Source organism: Pseudophryne corroboree, chromosome 2 (genome assembly GCF_028390025.1).
Source record: "Pseudophryne corroboree isolate aPseCor3 chromosome 2, aPseCor3.hap2, whole genome shotgun sequence".
Classification (NCBI taxonomy): domain Eukaryota; kingdom Metazoa; phylum Chordata; class Amphibia; order Anura; family Myobatrachidae; genus Pseudophryne; species Pseudophryne corroboree.
Genome location: NC_086445.1, coordinates 340,510,623 through 340,527,828, shown reverse-complemented (window position 1 = coordinate 340,527,828; position 17,206 = coordinate 340,510,623). Strand labels below are relative to the sequence as shown.

At 46.4% G+C, this 17,206-nt stretch overlaps 1 protein-coding gene across 1 annotated transcript in view; it reads left to right on the top strand.

Annotated features, from left to right (window-relative positions):
- The window catches only part of ABCC4 (ATP binding cassette subfamily C member 4 (PEL blood group)), a 675,760-nt gene that overhangs the window by 475,012 nt on the left and 183,542 nt on the right, over positions 1-17,206 (top strand). Inside the window, exon 25 of the mRNA XM_063953021.1 lies at positions 4,006-4,197. Within this exon, the coding sequence (XP_063809091.1) occupies positions 4,006-4,197 (192 nt within the window). The remainder of the gene's footprint in view (positions 1-4,005; positions 4,198-17,206) is intronic.

Sequence of the window (17,206 nt, the reverse complement as noted above, 5' to 3'; positions counted from 1 at the left end):
TTCTGGAACTAAGGGCCATCTACAATGCCCTAAGTCAAGCAAAATCCCTGCTCCTACACCAGCCGGTGCTGATCCAGTCAGACAACATCACGGCAGTCGCCCATGTAAATCGACAGGGCGGCACAAGAAGCAGGATGGCGATGGCGGAAGCCACTAGAATTCTCCGATGGCGGAGAATCATGTACTAGCACTGTCAGCAGTGTTCATTCCGGGAGTGGACAACTGGTAAGCAGACTTCCTCAGCAGACACGACCTCCACCCGGGAGAGTGGGGACTTCATCCAGAAGTCTTCCAGATGCTGGTAAACCGTTGGGAAAAACCACAGGTGGACATGATGGCGTCCCGCCTCAACAAAAAGTTAAAAAGATATTGCGCCAGGTCAAGGGACCCTCAGGCGATAGCTGTGGACGCTCTAGTGACACCGTGGGTGTACCAGTCGGTTTATGTGTTCCCTCCTCTGCCTCTCATACCAAAGGTATTGAGAATAATAAGAAAGCGAGGAGTAAACACCATTCTCGTGGTTCCGGATTGGCCAAGACGAGCGTGGTACCCGGAACTTCAAGAGATGCTCTCAGAGGACCCGTGGCCTCTACCGCTCAGACATGACCTGCTACAACAGGGGCCCTGTCTGTTCCAAGACTTACCGCGGCTGCGTTTGACGGCATGGCGGTTGAACACCGGATCCTAAAGGAAAAGGGTATTCCGGAAGAAGTCATTCCTACGCTTATTAAGGCCAGGAAAGATGTTACGGCAAAGCATTATCACCGCATATGGCGGAAATATGTTGCATGGTGCGAGGCCAAAAAGGCCCCAACAGAGGAATTTCAACTAGGTCGATTTCTGCATTTCCTGCAAGCAGGAGTGAATATGGGCCTAAAACTAGGCTCCATTAAAGTACAGATCTCGGCTCTGTCGATTTTCTTTCAAAAAGAACTAGCTTCAGTACCTGAAGTTCAGACATTTGTGAAAGGAGTGCTGCATATTCAGCCCCCATTTGTGCCTCCTGTGGCACCTTGGGATCTCAACGTGATGTTGAGTTTCTTAAAATCACATTGGTTTGAGCCACTAAAAACCGTGGATCTGAAATATCTCACGTGGAAAGTGGTCATGTTATTGGCCTTGGCTTCAGCCAGGCGAGTGTCAGAATTGGCGGCTTTATCATGTAAAAGCCCTTATCTGATTTTCCATATGGATAGGGCAGAATTGAGGACTCGTCCCCAGTTTCTCCCTAAGGTGCTGTCAGCGTTTCACCTGAACCAGCCTATTGTGGTGCCTGCGGCTACTAAGGATTTGGAGGACTCCAAGTTGCTAGACGTTGTCAGGGCCCTGAAAATATATGTTTCCAGGACGGCTGGAGTCAGAAAATCTGACTCGCTGTTTATCCTGTATGCACCCAACAAGCTGGGTGCTCCTGCTTCTAAGCAGTCTATTGCTCGCTGGATTTGTAGTACAATTCAGCTTGCACATTCTGTGGCAGGCATGCCACAGCCAAAATCTGTAAATGCCCATTCCACAAGGAAGGTGGGCTCATCTTGGGCGGCTGCCCGAGGCGTCTCGGCTTTACAACTTTGCCGAGCAGCTACTTGGTCAGGGGCAAACACATTTGCAAAATTCTACAAATTTGATACCCTGGCTGAGGAGGACCTGGAGTTCTCTCATTCGGTGCTACAGAGTCATCCGCACTCTCCCGCCCGTTTGGGAGCTTTGGTATAATCCCCATGGTCCTTACGGAGTTCCCAGCATCCACTAGGACGTTAGAGAAAATAAGAATTTACTCACCGGTAATTCTATTTCTCGTAGTCTGTAGCGGATGCTGGGCGCCCATCCCAAGTGCGGATTGTCTGCAATACTTGTAAATAGTTATTGTTAACTAAAGGGTTATTGTTGAGCCATCTGTTGAGAGGCTCAGTTGTTTTTTCATACTGTCAAACTGGATATAGTATCACGAGTTGTACGGTGTGATTGGTGTGGCTGGTAAGAGTCTTACCCGGGATTCTAAATCCTTCCTTATTATGTCTGCTCGTCCAGGCACGGTGTCCTAACTGAGGCTTGGAGGAGGGTCATAGTGGGAGGAGCCAGTGCACACCAGGTAGTCCTAAATCTTTTTAGAGTGCCCAGCCTCCTTCGGAGCCCGCTATTCCCCATGGTCCTTACGGAGTTCCCAGCATCCACTACGGACTACGAGAAATAGAATTACCGGTGAGTAAATTCTTATTTTATATGGCGCCACAAGGGTTCCGCAGCGCCCAATTACAGAGTACATAAATAATCAAACAGGAAAACAGCAACTTACAGTTGATGACAGTATAGGACAAGTACAGGGTAAATAAACATAGTTACATCAGCAGATGACACTGGAATAAGTATCAGGTGGTAGAAGACTGCTGGAGTTGATGCAGTTGAAGATTATTAAAGTAAGAAAGGATAAGCACATGAGGGAAGAGGGCCCTGCTCGTGAGAGCTTATCAAGACTTACCACGGCTACGTTTGAAGGCGTGGAGGTTGAACGCCAGATCTTAGCTCGGAAAGGCATTCCGAACAAAGTCATTCCTACTCTGATTCAAGCTAGGAAGGGTGTAACGTCTAAGCATTACCATCGAATCTGAAAAAAGTATGTGTCTTGGTGTGATTCAAAGAAGTTTCCTACAGTGGAGTTTCAACTAGGACGGTTTCTCCTCTTTTTGCAAGCAGGTGTGGATGTGGGCCTCCTATGGCACCTTGGGATCTTAATGTGGTGCTGCAGTTCCTGCAATCGGATTGGTTCGAACCTTTACAGGAGGTAGACGTAAAGTTTCTTACTTGGAAGGCGGTCACACTGTTGGCATTGGCATGTGCGAGACGTGTGTCAGAATTGGGGGCATTGTCCCACAAGAGCCCGTACTTGATTTTCCATGAGGATAGAGCTGAGCTTAGAACGCGTCAGCAATTTCTTCCAAGGGTTGTGTCGGCTTTTCATATCAACCAACCTATTGTGGTGCCAGTGGCTACTGACACCTCAATTACCTCAAAGTCCTTGGATGTTGTGAGGGCTTTGAAGATATATGTGAAGAGAACTTTTTGTCACAGGAAGTCGGACACACTATTTATCCTTTATGTTCCCAACAAGATTGGGTGTCCTGCTTCTAAGAAGACGATTTCTCGCTGGATCAGGCTTATTGTCCAGCATGCTTATTCTTCAGCTGGATTGCGGATTCCAAGATCTGTTCAGGCCCACTCTACTCGTAAGGTGGGTTCTTCCTGGGCGGCTGCCCGGGGTGTCTCGGCTTTACAGCTTTGCCGAGCAGCTACTTGGTCAGGGTCGAACTAGTTTGCTAAGTTCTACAAGTTCGATACTTTGGCCTCTGAGGACCTAAAGTTTGGTCAATCTGTTCTGCTGGAACCTCAGCACTCTCCCTCCCGTACTGGAAGCTTTGGTACATCCCCATGGTACTAAATGGAACCCCAGCATCCTCTAGGACGTAAGAGAAAATAGGATTTTATATACCTAACGGTAAATCCTTTTCTTGTAGTCCGTAGATGATGCTGGACGCCCGCCCAGTGCTTTGTATTCCTGCTTTGTTACTTGGTTAAGTATTGTTGTTTCAGTTGTTGCTGAATCGTTTCAAGTTGGTTAGCTTGGCTTTCTTTTTGTTGTGTGTAAGCTGGGGTGAATCTCACCACTATCTGTGTATTTCCTTCTCTCGAAGTCGATGTCCGTCTACTTGGGCACAGTTTCTAGACTAGAGTCTGGTAGGAGGGGCATAGAGGGAGGAGCCAGCCCACACTATTAAGCTCTTAAAGTGCCCATTGCTCCTAGTGGACCCGTCTATACCCCATGGTACTAAATGGAACCCCAGCATCCTTTACGGGCTACGAGAAAAGGATTTACTGGTAGGTGTATAAAATCCCTTTGTTGGTTGAATGTTATGTCTTAATTTTTCTTACTGAGAGTATATTTTTGTTCAGGCTAAATCTAGTCTAGTTCTAATAGATACCTCAATATATTTCATGCTTTTGTTTTTGTAGATGATATCTGTAGAAAGAGTTATGGAATACACCCAACTTGAAAAAGAAGCAAAGTGGGAGTCTAAAAAGCGTCCACCCCCTGATTGGCCTAGTAAGGGCATGATAGTGTTTGAAAACGTCAACTTTGCGTACAGCTTAGATGGGCCGCTAGTATTACGGCATTTAACTGCTTTAATCCGACCTAAGGAAAAGGTATGTTTTTCGATAATTAACTACAGGGTCAGTGCACATTTTACTAATGGATATGATTGATTTTCATAAAAAGCAGCTAGGACTCAAATATCTGTCTGCTCACCTGAAACCCTTCTTTTTGTCAGAGATTACAATATATTATTGTGATAGGTCTAATTTAAATTAATCTTTTTTTTTATATCATACAGAATACTATCTGGTTTGTCTGACAAATTGTCTAATATGTACTGTACTACGCAGGGAATAATAAATGTCTCCCATATGACTGTATGATAAGTTTCCCCTGCCCACTGTATCACCAATTCGTTTTCCGAAATCTAAAGATTGCAAACTTTCATCCTGATATGTAGTAGTCTATGTGTTCCTGGGGTTTATATAAATGGTTCGTAGTTATAACCACATGTGAAACCAGAAGCTCAAACCGGCAGCTGACCTACAGTATGAGGGATTGTGCAACCAATCTCTGCAGTGTTCCTGACTTTACTTATTATTATTATTATTACATTTTAGTTATATGGCGCCACAAGTGTTTCGCAGTGCCGTACGAAGGACAGTACAGGGAGACAAAACTTAGCATAACAGTAATTAAATAACAAAAATGGAGTGCAGGTAACAAAGAGCACCACAATTCTCAAAACATTGAGAATACTTACACTGGTTAATGTTTATTTCATGATTTGCAGTATAGTATATTTTATGTTCAATTAAAGGTTCATATCTGCAAGTTATGTGCTATTGATCACTCCAGCATTACGGCAATAAGGAGGTGGGGGGAAGACGGGGTTTGAGGGATAAAGAGAGACAATATAAAGAAGGGGCAAAGAGAGAAGTAAAGCAAGGGAGGGGGGGAGACAGGGGAGAAAGGGGCAGAGAGATGAGGGTGAGAAAGGCAGGGGGCAGAGAGAGACGGGATAAGAGTTAGTTATAAGTAACCATGCACATCACATTTTTTATACATAGTTCGTACTCACAGCTCTGTGAATGACAAGTCTGCAAACTAGTATAGATATAAACTGATAGATTCAGTATATGACTGTGAGCTGGCATGCCAGCTAGAGGAAGGTTTGGTTTCCATGAGGCTCTGTAACTGCCATCTGTAGTATACAGTCACTGTATATTGGGCCTAATTAAGCATGGATGGCTATTTAGAAAAAATGCAAATTGAGCGATTATTGAACGACTGCGCATGCGCGAGGGTTAATAGCGACAGAAGTTGCGTACAGATCATAGTTGCAATATAGCCACAGTTTGACTGACAGGAAGCCAGTGTTTCTGGGCGTAAACCTTCCGATTTCTGGGTGTGTCCGTAAAAACGCAGTCGTGCCCAGGCGTTTTTTGGGGGAGGGTCTCTGACGTCAGCACAGACCACTTCCAGGCTGTCTCAGTCACAGATTACTGGCAGCCTCAGACCTACTTCCATTTGCTCAGACGGCAAAAAATCTTCGATGTTTCGGAAATTGCGAATGCATAGCGATCTCCGATGCATTCGCAAACTTCCACGGGGCGTTTTTTCTTCCTGTCGGGGCAGCGCCTTTCTTCTCGCAGACAACTACAATTTCTCAGAATAGCAAATCATGCTGAATTAGGCTCATTGTACGGAGTGAATGCTTTCTGGTTTTCACTGGAGTCATGCCAATATTTTCTCAGTTGAGGAAGTGTATCCAACTATGGATAAAGTTGTAGTTAAAGAGTATACCAGCTTATCATGAATGGCTACTTTGCAGATTGTTAATGTAAATAAATGGGGTGCAGCAGTTGTGATTATACTATATATCTGAAAACACACTTTCTGCAGCGCCGTACACAGTGTTCCACATGGAATACATTGGGGTGTAGAGATGGATCTTGATCCAGGCACCAACAGGTTAAAGCTTTAGCTGTCCCAAGATGCATTGGGGCCTCCTTTATAACCCCGCCACCAGGCACTGTGAGCTCAGTTTTCAGTTGGTGTCTGCAGAAGCAAGTCACTTAACAGGTGGGCTGCACTGGGCAGCCCTGAAAAAGCTTTTTCTGACAGAAAATTTCTTCAAAACTGGGCTGTCAGCGCTGTATGTCACTTTAGCACTGCAGCTCCATCACCTCCCAAGCGGCGTCGCATACTCCCGCTAGCTCAATACCCAGTACTTGTGGCGGAGACGCTCCGGCTTAGGCACACAGTCGCAGACGCTCTCCTGGTTCGCGTGGCTGCTACGGGGAGGAGGTAAGAGGGTCCCCCAGGCGGGACCCGCCATTAAATCGCTTTCCGATTGCAGTCTAGGGAGACGGACTGCGACACTGGTGTGGACACTGTGACCGAGCAGGGACCCCACTATATCCACCAGGGCATAGGAGTATAGGTCGGATATACTAATGTCCACTTTTAATAAGACTCCACAGTACCAGGTGGTGAAGTCCAGCATAGGGGAGCCGGCGCTTGACCTGTAGCCCATCTACCAGCCCAGGGCGCCATCTACTGCTGGTGTTCCCGCCCTGGAGCTGCCTCACAATCTCTCTCACTCCCTGGCTCACTCCCTGGCTGAGACGCTGGGCGCCATTTTCTAAAATAGATGCGACTGGTCTCCGGGACTGCAGAGCAAGGTCTCCTTTGTAAACCCGCCTGTACATCAGCGCCATGGTTTTACAAACACTTAAGTATTCTACATGTCGATATTAAGACAGCGTTAGTTAAGAACAAGTGTACCTGTGCCAGAATATATTGTACGAGTATTCTGATATATACCGTATATACTCGAGTATAAGCCGACCTTTTCAGCACTTTTTTTTGTGCTGAAAAAGCCACCTCGGCTTATACTCGAGTCAGCGTTATATGCCCCACAGTGCCATGTGTTCCAGATATGCCCCACAGTGCCAGATGTGCCAGATATGCCCCACAGTGCTAGATACTTACCCTCCGTCGCTCCCGCGCTGTCGTCTGAAGGAGGGACACGGAGAGCGCAGCGTGCGGCTCTCCTGTGTCCCTCCTGCGTCTCCGGCGGCAGCGGCGTCTGTGTGGTAAAGGAAGTGCACGAACCGGCACTTCCTTTAACACACGCCGCTGCTGCCGGAGACGCAAGAGGGACACAGGAGAGCCGCACGCTGCGCTCTCCGTGTCCCTCCTTCAGACGACAGCGCGGGAGCGACGGAGGGTAAGTATTTCCCTCCCTAGGCTTATACTCGAGTCAATAAGTTTTCCCAGGTTTTTGTGGTAAAATTAGGTGCCTCGGCTTATATTCGGGTCGACTTATACTAGAGTACATACGGTACATCTGGTCTCAGAACGTGCATTGTTTTATATATATATATATATATTTATATATTTTTCTGCAGTGGGGTACACTGGTATTCCACAGGGAATAACATCGGGGTGTAGAGTTGGATCTTGATCCGAGGCGCCAACTGGCTAAAGCTTTCACTGTTCCCAGGATGCACTGCACCACCTCCTCTATATCCCCGCCTCCTGGCACTGAAGCTCAGTTTGTAAGTTGGTACCTGCAGAGCAGGCAGCTAACAGGGAGGGCTGCGTTCGGCAGCCCTGAAAAGAGCTTTTCTGACAAGAAAGAAGACTTCAAGAGCCGCAGCATAGGTACTTGATGCTATATACGATAAAGAAGACAAAAAAATATATTTCTTGTAAACCACACAAATTGGCGCAAGGGAGAGCTGCCGGTTGAAAACATTGACTCAATTGGATCTCACCCCTGATCCAAAAATAATTTGCACACAAAATAAAACAAGATAGGGTCAATTAATTCCTTTGGCGCGTGGGAAAGGGGGAAGGGATTTTATCACAATATTGTACTACTTTCCTAAATAGTGAATGGATGGGATTCTGATGTTATGCGTACCCCCACTCACGCTGTTAGGGAGTAGGCTATACACATCAAGGTATCTTTTCCTTTTCTAATTGAAGTAAAATATCTGAAGATAGACCTGGGTATCGTACCCCAACTCACACAGCGATAGAAGTGTCAACTCCTATCAAGGTTTCTTTTCACTGTTGTCCAAATGTGGTTCCCAGTGTGTGTCCATAACACATGATGGTCTCATAAAAATGGAAATAGAAAAAAAACAACCAATGTGTAGTGCTTTCTATAACTTTTTTCCCGTATAGAATAAATTCAAATAAAACACTTCCGTGCCTCAATTCCACCAGGATTAGGTCTGACGTGTGTAATATAATTGTATCTTATTCACATATAGTTCCTTCACCAATCTTTAATGCAAATATGCATACCCCTGACTTACACAGTGATCAATAGGGTGACTCCTATAATGGTATCTTTACGTGACCAATCAACAATCATGTCTTGACAAAGGTCCAAGGACTGAAACGTGTCGACAGACTGCTGTGTGAGTAGCCATTTTTCTAACAGAGATAATTTATAGACTTTTGTTACAATTGATGTGGCACTTTTACATTTCGAACTTTTTAACTTTTAAGAATTTTTATGAATTTTTTTATGGATCTTTTTGAATGTTTATGATTGTGTTTATACACATTCAAGTATGCTTGGACCCATTTGCATGTTTTTTGAGGAATAAATAAACTGTTGAACTTTTGGAGATCAAGAGTTTCTCTTTGAGATCCGGCCTGGGAACATTTTTGAAGCAGGGATCCAGTAAAGATACTGTACCATGATGGGATTTATTCCGTAAATCTACTTGTGAGTTGGGGTACGCCTATAAGACGTGATTGGTCACTTAAAGATACCATTATAGGAGTCACCCTATTGATCACTGTGTGAATCAGGGGTACGCATATTTGCATTAAAGATTGGTGAAGGGTCTATATGTGGATAAGATACAAATATATTACACACGTCAGACCTAATCCTGGTGGAATTGAGGCACGGAAGTGTTTTATTAGAATTTATTCTATACCAGAAATAAGTTATAGAAAGCACTATACATTGGTTGTTTTTTTCTATTTCCCTTTTTATGATACCATTATGTGTTACGGACACACACTGGGAACCACATTTGGACAACAGTGAAAAGAAACCTTGATAGGAGTTGACACTTCTATCGCTGTGTGAGTTGGGGTACGATACCCAGGTCTATCTTCAGATATTTTACTTCAATTAGAAAAGGAAAAGATACCTTGATGTGTATAGCCTACTCCCTAACAGCGTGAGTGCGGGTACGCTTAACATCAGAATCCCATCCATTCACTATTTAGGAAAGTAGTACAATATTGTGATAAAATCCCTTCCCCTTTTCCCAAAGGAATTAATTGACCCTATCTTGTTTTACTTGATGCTATATGTCATACAGACATATTGTGCTGCGGCTCCATCACCTCCCGCAGCGGCGCTGTATACTCCCGCGTCCTAGTTGCCGGGTACTTACAGCGGAGGCGCTCCGGTCTCATCAGGCACACATACTGCCGCTGCTCTCCTGGATTGCATGGCTGCATGTTAGAGAGGAGGTAAGAGGACCCCCCAGGTGGAACCCGCTAAAATCACGATCCGGCTGCGGTCTCCGGAGACGGACCGCGCCGCTGGCGTGGACACTGTATCCGTACAGGGACCCCACTATATCCACCAGGGCAAGGAGCAAAGGTCGGATTTACTAAAATCCGTTTATTACAGGCTCCATAGTACCCTGTGGTGAAGTCCAGCGGAGGGGATAAGGCGCTGACCTGTAGCCCCTCCCCCAGCCCCAGGCGCCATCTACAGCAGATGTTCCCGCCCTGGAGCTGCATCTATTTCCCTCACTCTCTGTCAGCGTTTGGGCGCCATTACACAGAGCTGCGCTGATTCTGGGACTGCTGGGCAGGCAACTGTAAAGTTGCCTGCCTCATCAGTGCTGTGCATTTACAGGACACTTAAGTATTCTACATGTCGTTTAGACAGTGTTGGTTAATAACAAGTTCATAACTACAGGATTATTTAGTACAAGTATTCTGTGATATGCATCCAGTGTTTACTGTGCTTTGTTTTATCTGTATACATACATAGTTTTATGTATTATTACTAGTCCAGTGCAGTCTTATTGTTGTGTGTAATCATTTCTGCATTGTACATGTGACTGTGTGTGCCTATAGCTGCTGTGTGGTTTCCAGTCCGTGTATCACATATTGCTATCGCTATATTCTGTACCCTGAGGAGGGCTGCGTGCGTAAGGGTCCTATATATATAGTGTTTCACAGGATATACTGTTTTGTATTTTTTTCTGTGTATTTCAGTCACCTTATACCATTTAAATCCTCTGTTTTTGTTCTGCATTTGCAGTCACACTCCACGGGGGTTTTTTGTCAGGTACTGTGTCTGGCTATATTGTACTGTTACGCCCTAAGGCTACGTTTCCATATAATGTCTGCTACACAGGGCGAGAAATCCGTGGCTGATCCTGCATCATGCAGTGCTGACGCTGCGGATTTATCTGAGGAAAATATTCCAGCTGAGGGTCCAGATACCGGGGGTTCTGTACCCCTCAGTCAGTCTGCAGCACTGGTGACTCACCAAGACCCACCTTGGGCTGCTTTTTCTAATTTACTGACTACGCTAGTAACGAGACTTATGCCCCCTGTGGGACCTCCTGTGCAATTACAGCCACATTTTGTCCCTGTAGTTAACCCTCCATGGGCAGATACTCTGTCAACTCAGTTACAGCAATTAAATCAGTCTTTGGTTAAACAAAAGCCTAACCCTCGCCCTCCTAGGACCAATGGGTCATCTAAGCGGGCCATTTCTTCCTCACAATCCCCTCATGTTTCGGATACTTCATCCGATGAGGATAGGGAATATACTGATCCATCAGACACTGATGCAGATGCTTCTGATGAGGAATCAGCAACACAGATTCATGTTCCTGACCTAGTGGACGCTATCAAACTGATTTTTCAGATTGATGATGAAACTGACCCTCCAGATATGTCTTAAGAAACCTGATAAGTTCAAACGTCAGAAAGTTACTAAATTAGTTTTGCCACATTCTGACCAGTTAGTTGACATACGTCACGAATCATGGGAATCTCCAGGAAAGAAATTCTCCCTGTCTAAAAAGATGCTAGCTCGTAATCCCCTCTATGTAAAGTTAAGTAAGAATTGGGAAATACCACCACCGGTGGACTCACATGTAGATCGTCTGGTGGTGTCTTCTACTCCTGTCACTACCATCACCTCTCTGAAGGAACCGACGGATAAGCATGTGGAGTGTTGCTTAAAGTCTATTTACACTCTTGCGGGTGCTGTACATAGACCCACTGTAGCAGCTTCTTGGGCTGCAAAGGGTATTGAAGCCTGGGTTCAAGATGTTGAGGCAGATCTACCTCTGAATTTTTCTGATAATGCCAGACAGTGTCTTTCATATATTAGCACAGCCTCTTATTACATTCAGGAGGCGGCCTCTGATGCCAGTGTTCTGGTGGCCAAAGTGTCTACTACGTCCATTCTGGCTCGCCGGATTCTGTGGTTGCGGTCCTGGTCGGTGGACCTGGACTCTAAAAAGACCTTGGAGGTGATCCCTTTTAAGGGATACATACTATTCGGGGAAGATTTGAACAAGATTGTTGCTGAATTAGCGTCTGCTAAGACTGCATGTCTACCAAGTACTAATCCTTCGGCTCGGCTCCGAAGGCTAAAAGTGCCTCCTTTCGTTCCTTTCGACCTCCAAGTAAAGCAATGGGTTAGGCATACCCGACACAAACGCTCACTTCCAAAACCTCTAAGCCCAAGCCTAAAAGTTTTTGGGCTGCCCGCCAGCTTGCTTCCAAACCAGACAAGCCTGCTGTATGATGGGGTGGGCCTCCCCCTGGGGACCCCAGGGTGGGAGGCCGACTTCTGCGGTTCACCCAGGTATGGTTACAGACCACTTCAGCCGCCTGGGTGAGGGAAGTCGTCACTCGCTGTTACGCCATCTCTTTCAAGACACGTCCCCCTCACAGGGTTTGCTCGACAGTTATCCCTTCGGATCGGTTAAAGGCAAAAACTCTATGTTTGGTGGTGCAATCCCTCCTGGACACAGGAGTGATAGTGCCAGTGCCTCTGTCTCAGAGAGGCATGGGGTACTATTCAACACTGTTCCTAGTTCTGAAGCCGAATGGATCCTCCCGGCCCATTCTCAACCTCAAATCTTTGAACAAATTTGTGAAGGTATCTAAATTAGAGATGAGCGCCTGAAATTTTTCGGGTTTTGTGTTTTGGTTTTGGGTTCGGTTCCGCGGCCGTGTTTTGGGTTCGAACGCGTTTTGGCAAAACCTCACCGAATTTTTTTTGTCGGATTCGGGTGTGTTTTGGATTCGGGTGTTTTTTTCAAAAAACACTAAAAAACAGCTTAAATCATAGAATTTGGGGGTCATTTTGATCCCAAAGTATTATTAACCTCAAAAACCATAATTTACACTCATTTTCAGTCTATTCTGAATACCTCACACCTCACAATATTATTTTTAGTCCTAAAATTTGCACCGAGGTCGCTGTGTGAGTAAGATAAGCGACCCTAGTGGCCGACACAAACACCGGGCCCATCTAGGAGTGGCACTGCAGTGTCACGCAGGATGTCCCTTCCAAAAAACCCTCCCCAAACAGCACATGACGCAAAGAAAAAAAGAGGCGCAATGAGGTAGCTGTGTGAGTAAGATTAGCGACCCTAGTGGCCGACACAAACACCGGGCCCATCTAGGAGTGGCACTGCAGTGTCACGCAGGATGGCCCTTCCAAAAAACCCTCCCCAAACAGCACATGACGCAAAGAAAAAAAGAGGCGCAATGAGGTAGCTGACTGTGTGAGTAAGATTAGCGACCCTAGTGGCCGACACAAACACCGGGCACATCTAGGAGTGGCACTGCAGTGTCACGCAGGATGTCCCTTCCAAAAAACCCTCCCCAAACAGCACATGACGCAAAGAAAAAAAGAGGCGCAATGAGGTAGCTGTGTGAGTAAGATTAGCGACCCTAGTGGCCGACACAAACACCGGGCCCATCTAGGAGTGGCACTGCAGTGTCACGCAGGGTGTCCCTTCCAAAAAACCCACCCCAATCAGCACATGATGCAAAGAAAAAGAAAAGAAAAAAGAGGTGCAAGATGGAATTATCCTTGGGCCCTCCCACCCACCCTTATGTTGTATAAACAAAACAGGACATGCACACTTTAACCAACCCATCATTTCAGTGACAGGGTCTGCCACACGACTGTGACTGATATGACGGGTTGGTTTGGACCCCCCCCAAAAAAGAAGCAATTAATCTCTCCTTGCACAAACTGGCTCTACAGAGGCAAGATGTCCACCTCATCTTCACCCTCCGATATATCACCGTGTACATCCCCCTCCTCACAGATTATCAATTCGTCCCCACTGGAATCCACCATCTCAGCTCCCTGTGTACTTTGTGGAGGCAATTGCTGCTGGTCAATGTCTCCGCGGAGGAATTGATTATAATTCATTTTAATGAACATCATCTTCTCCACATTTTCTGGATGTAACCTCGTACGCCGATTGCTGACAAGGTGAGCGGCGGCACTAAACACTCTTTCGGAGTACACACTTGTGGGAGGGCAACTTAGGTAGAATAAAGCCAGTTTGTGCAAGGGCCTCCAAATTGCCTCTTTTTCCTGCCAGTATAAGTACGGACTGTGTGACGTGCCTACTTGGATGCGGTCACTCATATAATCCTCCACCATTCTATCAATGTTGAGAGAATCATATGCAGTGACAGTAGACGACATGTCCGTAATCGTTGTCAGGTCCTTCAGTCCGGACCAGATGTCAGCATCAGCAGTCGCTCCAGACTGCCCTGCATCACCGCCAGCGGGTGGGCTCGGAATTCTGAGCCTTTTCCTCGCACCCCCAGTTGCGGGAGAATGTGAAGGAGGAGATGTTGACAGGTCGCGTTCCGCTTGACTTGACAATTTTGTCACCAGCAGGTCTTTCAACCCCAGCAGACCTGTGTCTGCCGGAAAGAGAGATCCAAGGTAGGCTTTAAATCTAGGATCGAGCACGGTGGCCAAAATGTAGTGCTCTGATTTCAACAGATTGACCACCCGTGAATCCTTGTTAAGCGAATTAAGGGCTGCATCCACAAGTCCCACATGCCTAGCGGAATCGCTCCGTGTTAGCTCCTCCTTCAATGCCTCCAGCTTCTTCTGCAAAAGCCTGATGAGGGGAATGACCTGACTCAGGCTGGCAGTGTCTGAACTGACTTCACGTGTGGCAAGTTCAAAGGGCATCAGAACCTTGCACAACGTTGAAATCATTCTCCACTGCACTTGAGACAGGTGCATTCCACCTACTATATCGTGCTCAATTGTATAGGCTTGAATAGCCTTTTGCTGCTCCTCCAACCTCTGAAGCATATAGAGGGTTGAATTCCACCTCGTTACCACTTCTTGCTTCAGATGATGGCAGGGCAGGTTCAGTAGTTTTTGGTGGTGCTCCAGTTTTCTGTACGTGGTGCCTGTACGCCGAAAGTGTCCCGCAATTCTTCTGGCCACCGACAGCATCTCTTGCACGGCCCTGTCGTTTTTTAAAAAATTCTGCACCACCAAATTCAAGGTATGTGCAAAACATGGGACGTGCTGGAATTGGCCCAGATTTAATGCACACACAATATTGCTGGCGTTGTCCGATGCCACAAATCCACAGGAGAGTCCAATTGGGGTAAGCCATTCCGCGATGATCTTCCTCAGTTGCCGTAAGAGGTTTTCAGCTGTGTGCGTATTCTGGAAAGCGGTGATACAAAGCGTAGCCTGCCTAGGAAAGAGTTGGCGTTTGCGAGATGCTGCTACTGGTGCCGCCGCTGCTGTTCTTGCGGCGGGAGTCCATACATCTACCCAGTGGGCTGTCACAGTCATATAGTCCTGACCCTGCCCTGCTCCACTTGTCCACATGTCCGTGGTTAAGTGGACATTGGGTACAGCTGCATTTTTTAGGACACTGGTGACTCTTTTTCTGAGGTCTGTGTACATTTTCGGTATCGCCTGCCTAGAGAAATGGAACCTAGATGGTATTTGGTACCGGGGACACAGTACCTCCAACAAGTCTCTAGTTGGCTCTGCAGTAATGATGGATACCGGAACCACGTTTCTCACCACCCAGGATGCCAAGGCCTCAGTTATCCGCTTTGCAGTAGGATGACTGCTGTGATATTTCATCTTCCTCGCAAAGGACTGTTGAACAGTCAATTGCTTACTGGAAGTAGTACAAGTGGGCTTACGACTTCCCCTCTGGGATGACCATCGACTCCCAGCGGCAACAACAGCAGCGCCAGCAGCAGTAGGCGTTACACGCAAGGATGCATCGGAGGAATCCCAGGCAGGAGAGGACTCGTCAGACTTGCCAGTGACATGGCCTGCAGGACTATTGGCATTCCTGGGGAAGGAGGAAATTGACACTGAGGGAGTTGGTGGGGTGGTTTGCGTGAGCTTGGTTACAAGAGGAAGGGATTTACTGGTCAGTGGACTGCTTCCGCTGTCACCCAAAGTTTTTGAACTTGTCACTGACTTATTATGAATGCGCTGCAGGTGACGTATAAGGGAGGATGTTCCGAGGTGGTTAACGTCCTTACCCCTACTTATTACAGCTTGACAAAGGGAACACACGGCTTGACACCTGTTGTCCGCATTTGTGGTGAAATACCTCCACACCGAAGAGCTGATTTTTTTGGTATTTTCACCTGGCATGTCAACGGCCATATTCCTCCCACGGACAACAGGTGTCTCCCCGGGTGCCTGACTTAAACAAACCACCTCACCATCAGAATCCTCCTGGTCAATTTCCTCCCCAGCGCCAGCAACACCCATATCCTCCTCATCCTGGTGTACTTCAACACTGACATCTTCAATCTGACTATCAGGAACTGGACTGCGGGTGCTCCTTCCAGCACTTGCAGGGGGCATGCAAATAGTGGAAGGCGCATGCTCTTCACGTCCAGTGTTGGGAAGGTCAGGCATCGCAAACGACACAATTGGACTCTCCTTGTGGATTTGGGATTTCAAAGAACGCACAGTTCTTTGCGGTGCTTTTGCCAGCTTGAGTCTTTTCAGTTTTCTAGCGAGAGGCTGAGTGCTTCCATCCTCATGTGAAGCTGAACCACTAGCCATGAACATAGGCCAGGGCCTCAGCCGTTCCTTGCCACTCCGTGTGGTAAATGGCATATTGGCAAGTTTACGCTTCTCCTCCGACAATTTTATTTTAGGTTTTGGAGTCCTTTTTTTTCTGATATTTGGTGTTTTGGATTTGACATGCTCTGTACTATGACATTGGGCATCGGCCTTGGCAGACGACGTTGCTGGCATTTCATCGTCTCGGCCATGACTAGTGGCAGCAGCTTCAGCACGAGGTGGAAGTGGATCTTGATCTTTCCCTAATTTTGGAACCTCAACTTTTTTGTTCTCCATATTTTATAGGCAGAACTAAAAGGCACCTCAGGTAAACAATGGAGATGGATGGATTGGATACTAGTATACAATTATGGACGGACTGCCACGGTTAGGTGGTATAAAAAAACCACGGTTAGGTGGTATATATTATAATAATAATACAATTATGGATGGACGGACTGCCTGCCGACTGCCGACACAGAGGTAGCCACAGCCGTGAACTACCGCACTGTACACTGGTTGATAAAGAGATAGTAGTATACTCGTAACAATTAGGATGACACTATGACGGTATAAAGAATGAAAAAAAAACCACGGTTAGGTGGTAGGTATATAATAATAAATAATACAATTCTGGTCGGACGGACTGCCTGCCGTGTGCCGACACAGAGGTAGCCACAGCCGTGAACTACCGCACTGTACACTGGTTGATAAAGAGATAGTAGTATACTCGTAACAATTAGGATGACACTATGACGGTATAAAGAATGAAAAAAAAAACCACGGTTAGGTGGTAGGTATATAATAATAAATAATACAATTCTGGTCGGACGGACTGCCTGCCGTGTGCCGACACAGAGGTAGCCACAGCCGTGAACTACCGCACTGTACACTGGTTGATAAAGAGATAGTAGTATACTCGTAACAATTAGGATGACACTATGACGGTATAAAGAATGAAAAAAAAACCACGGTTAGGTGGTAGGTAT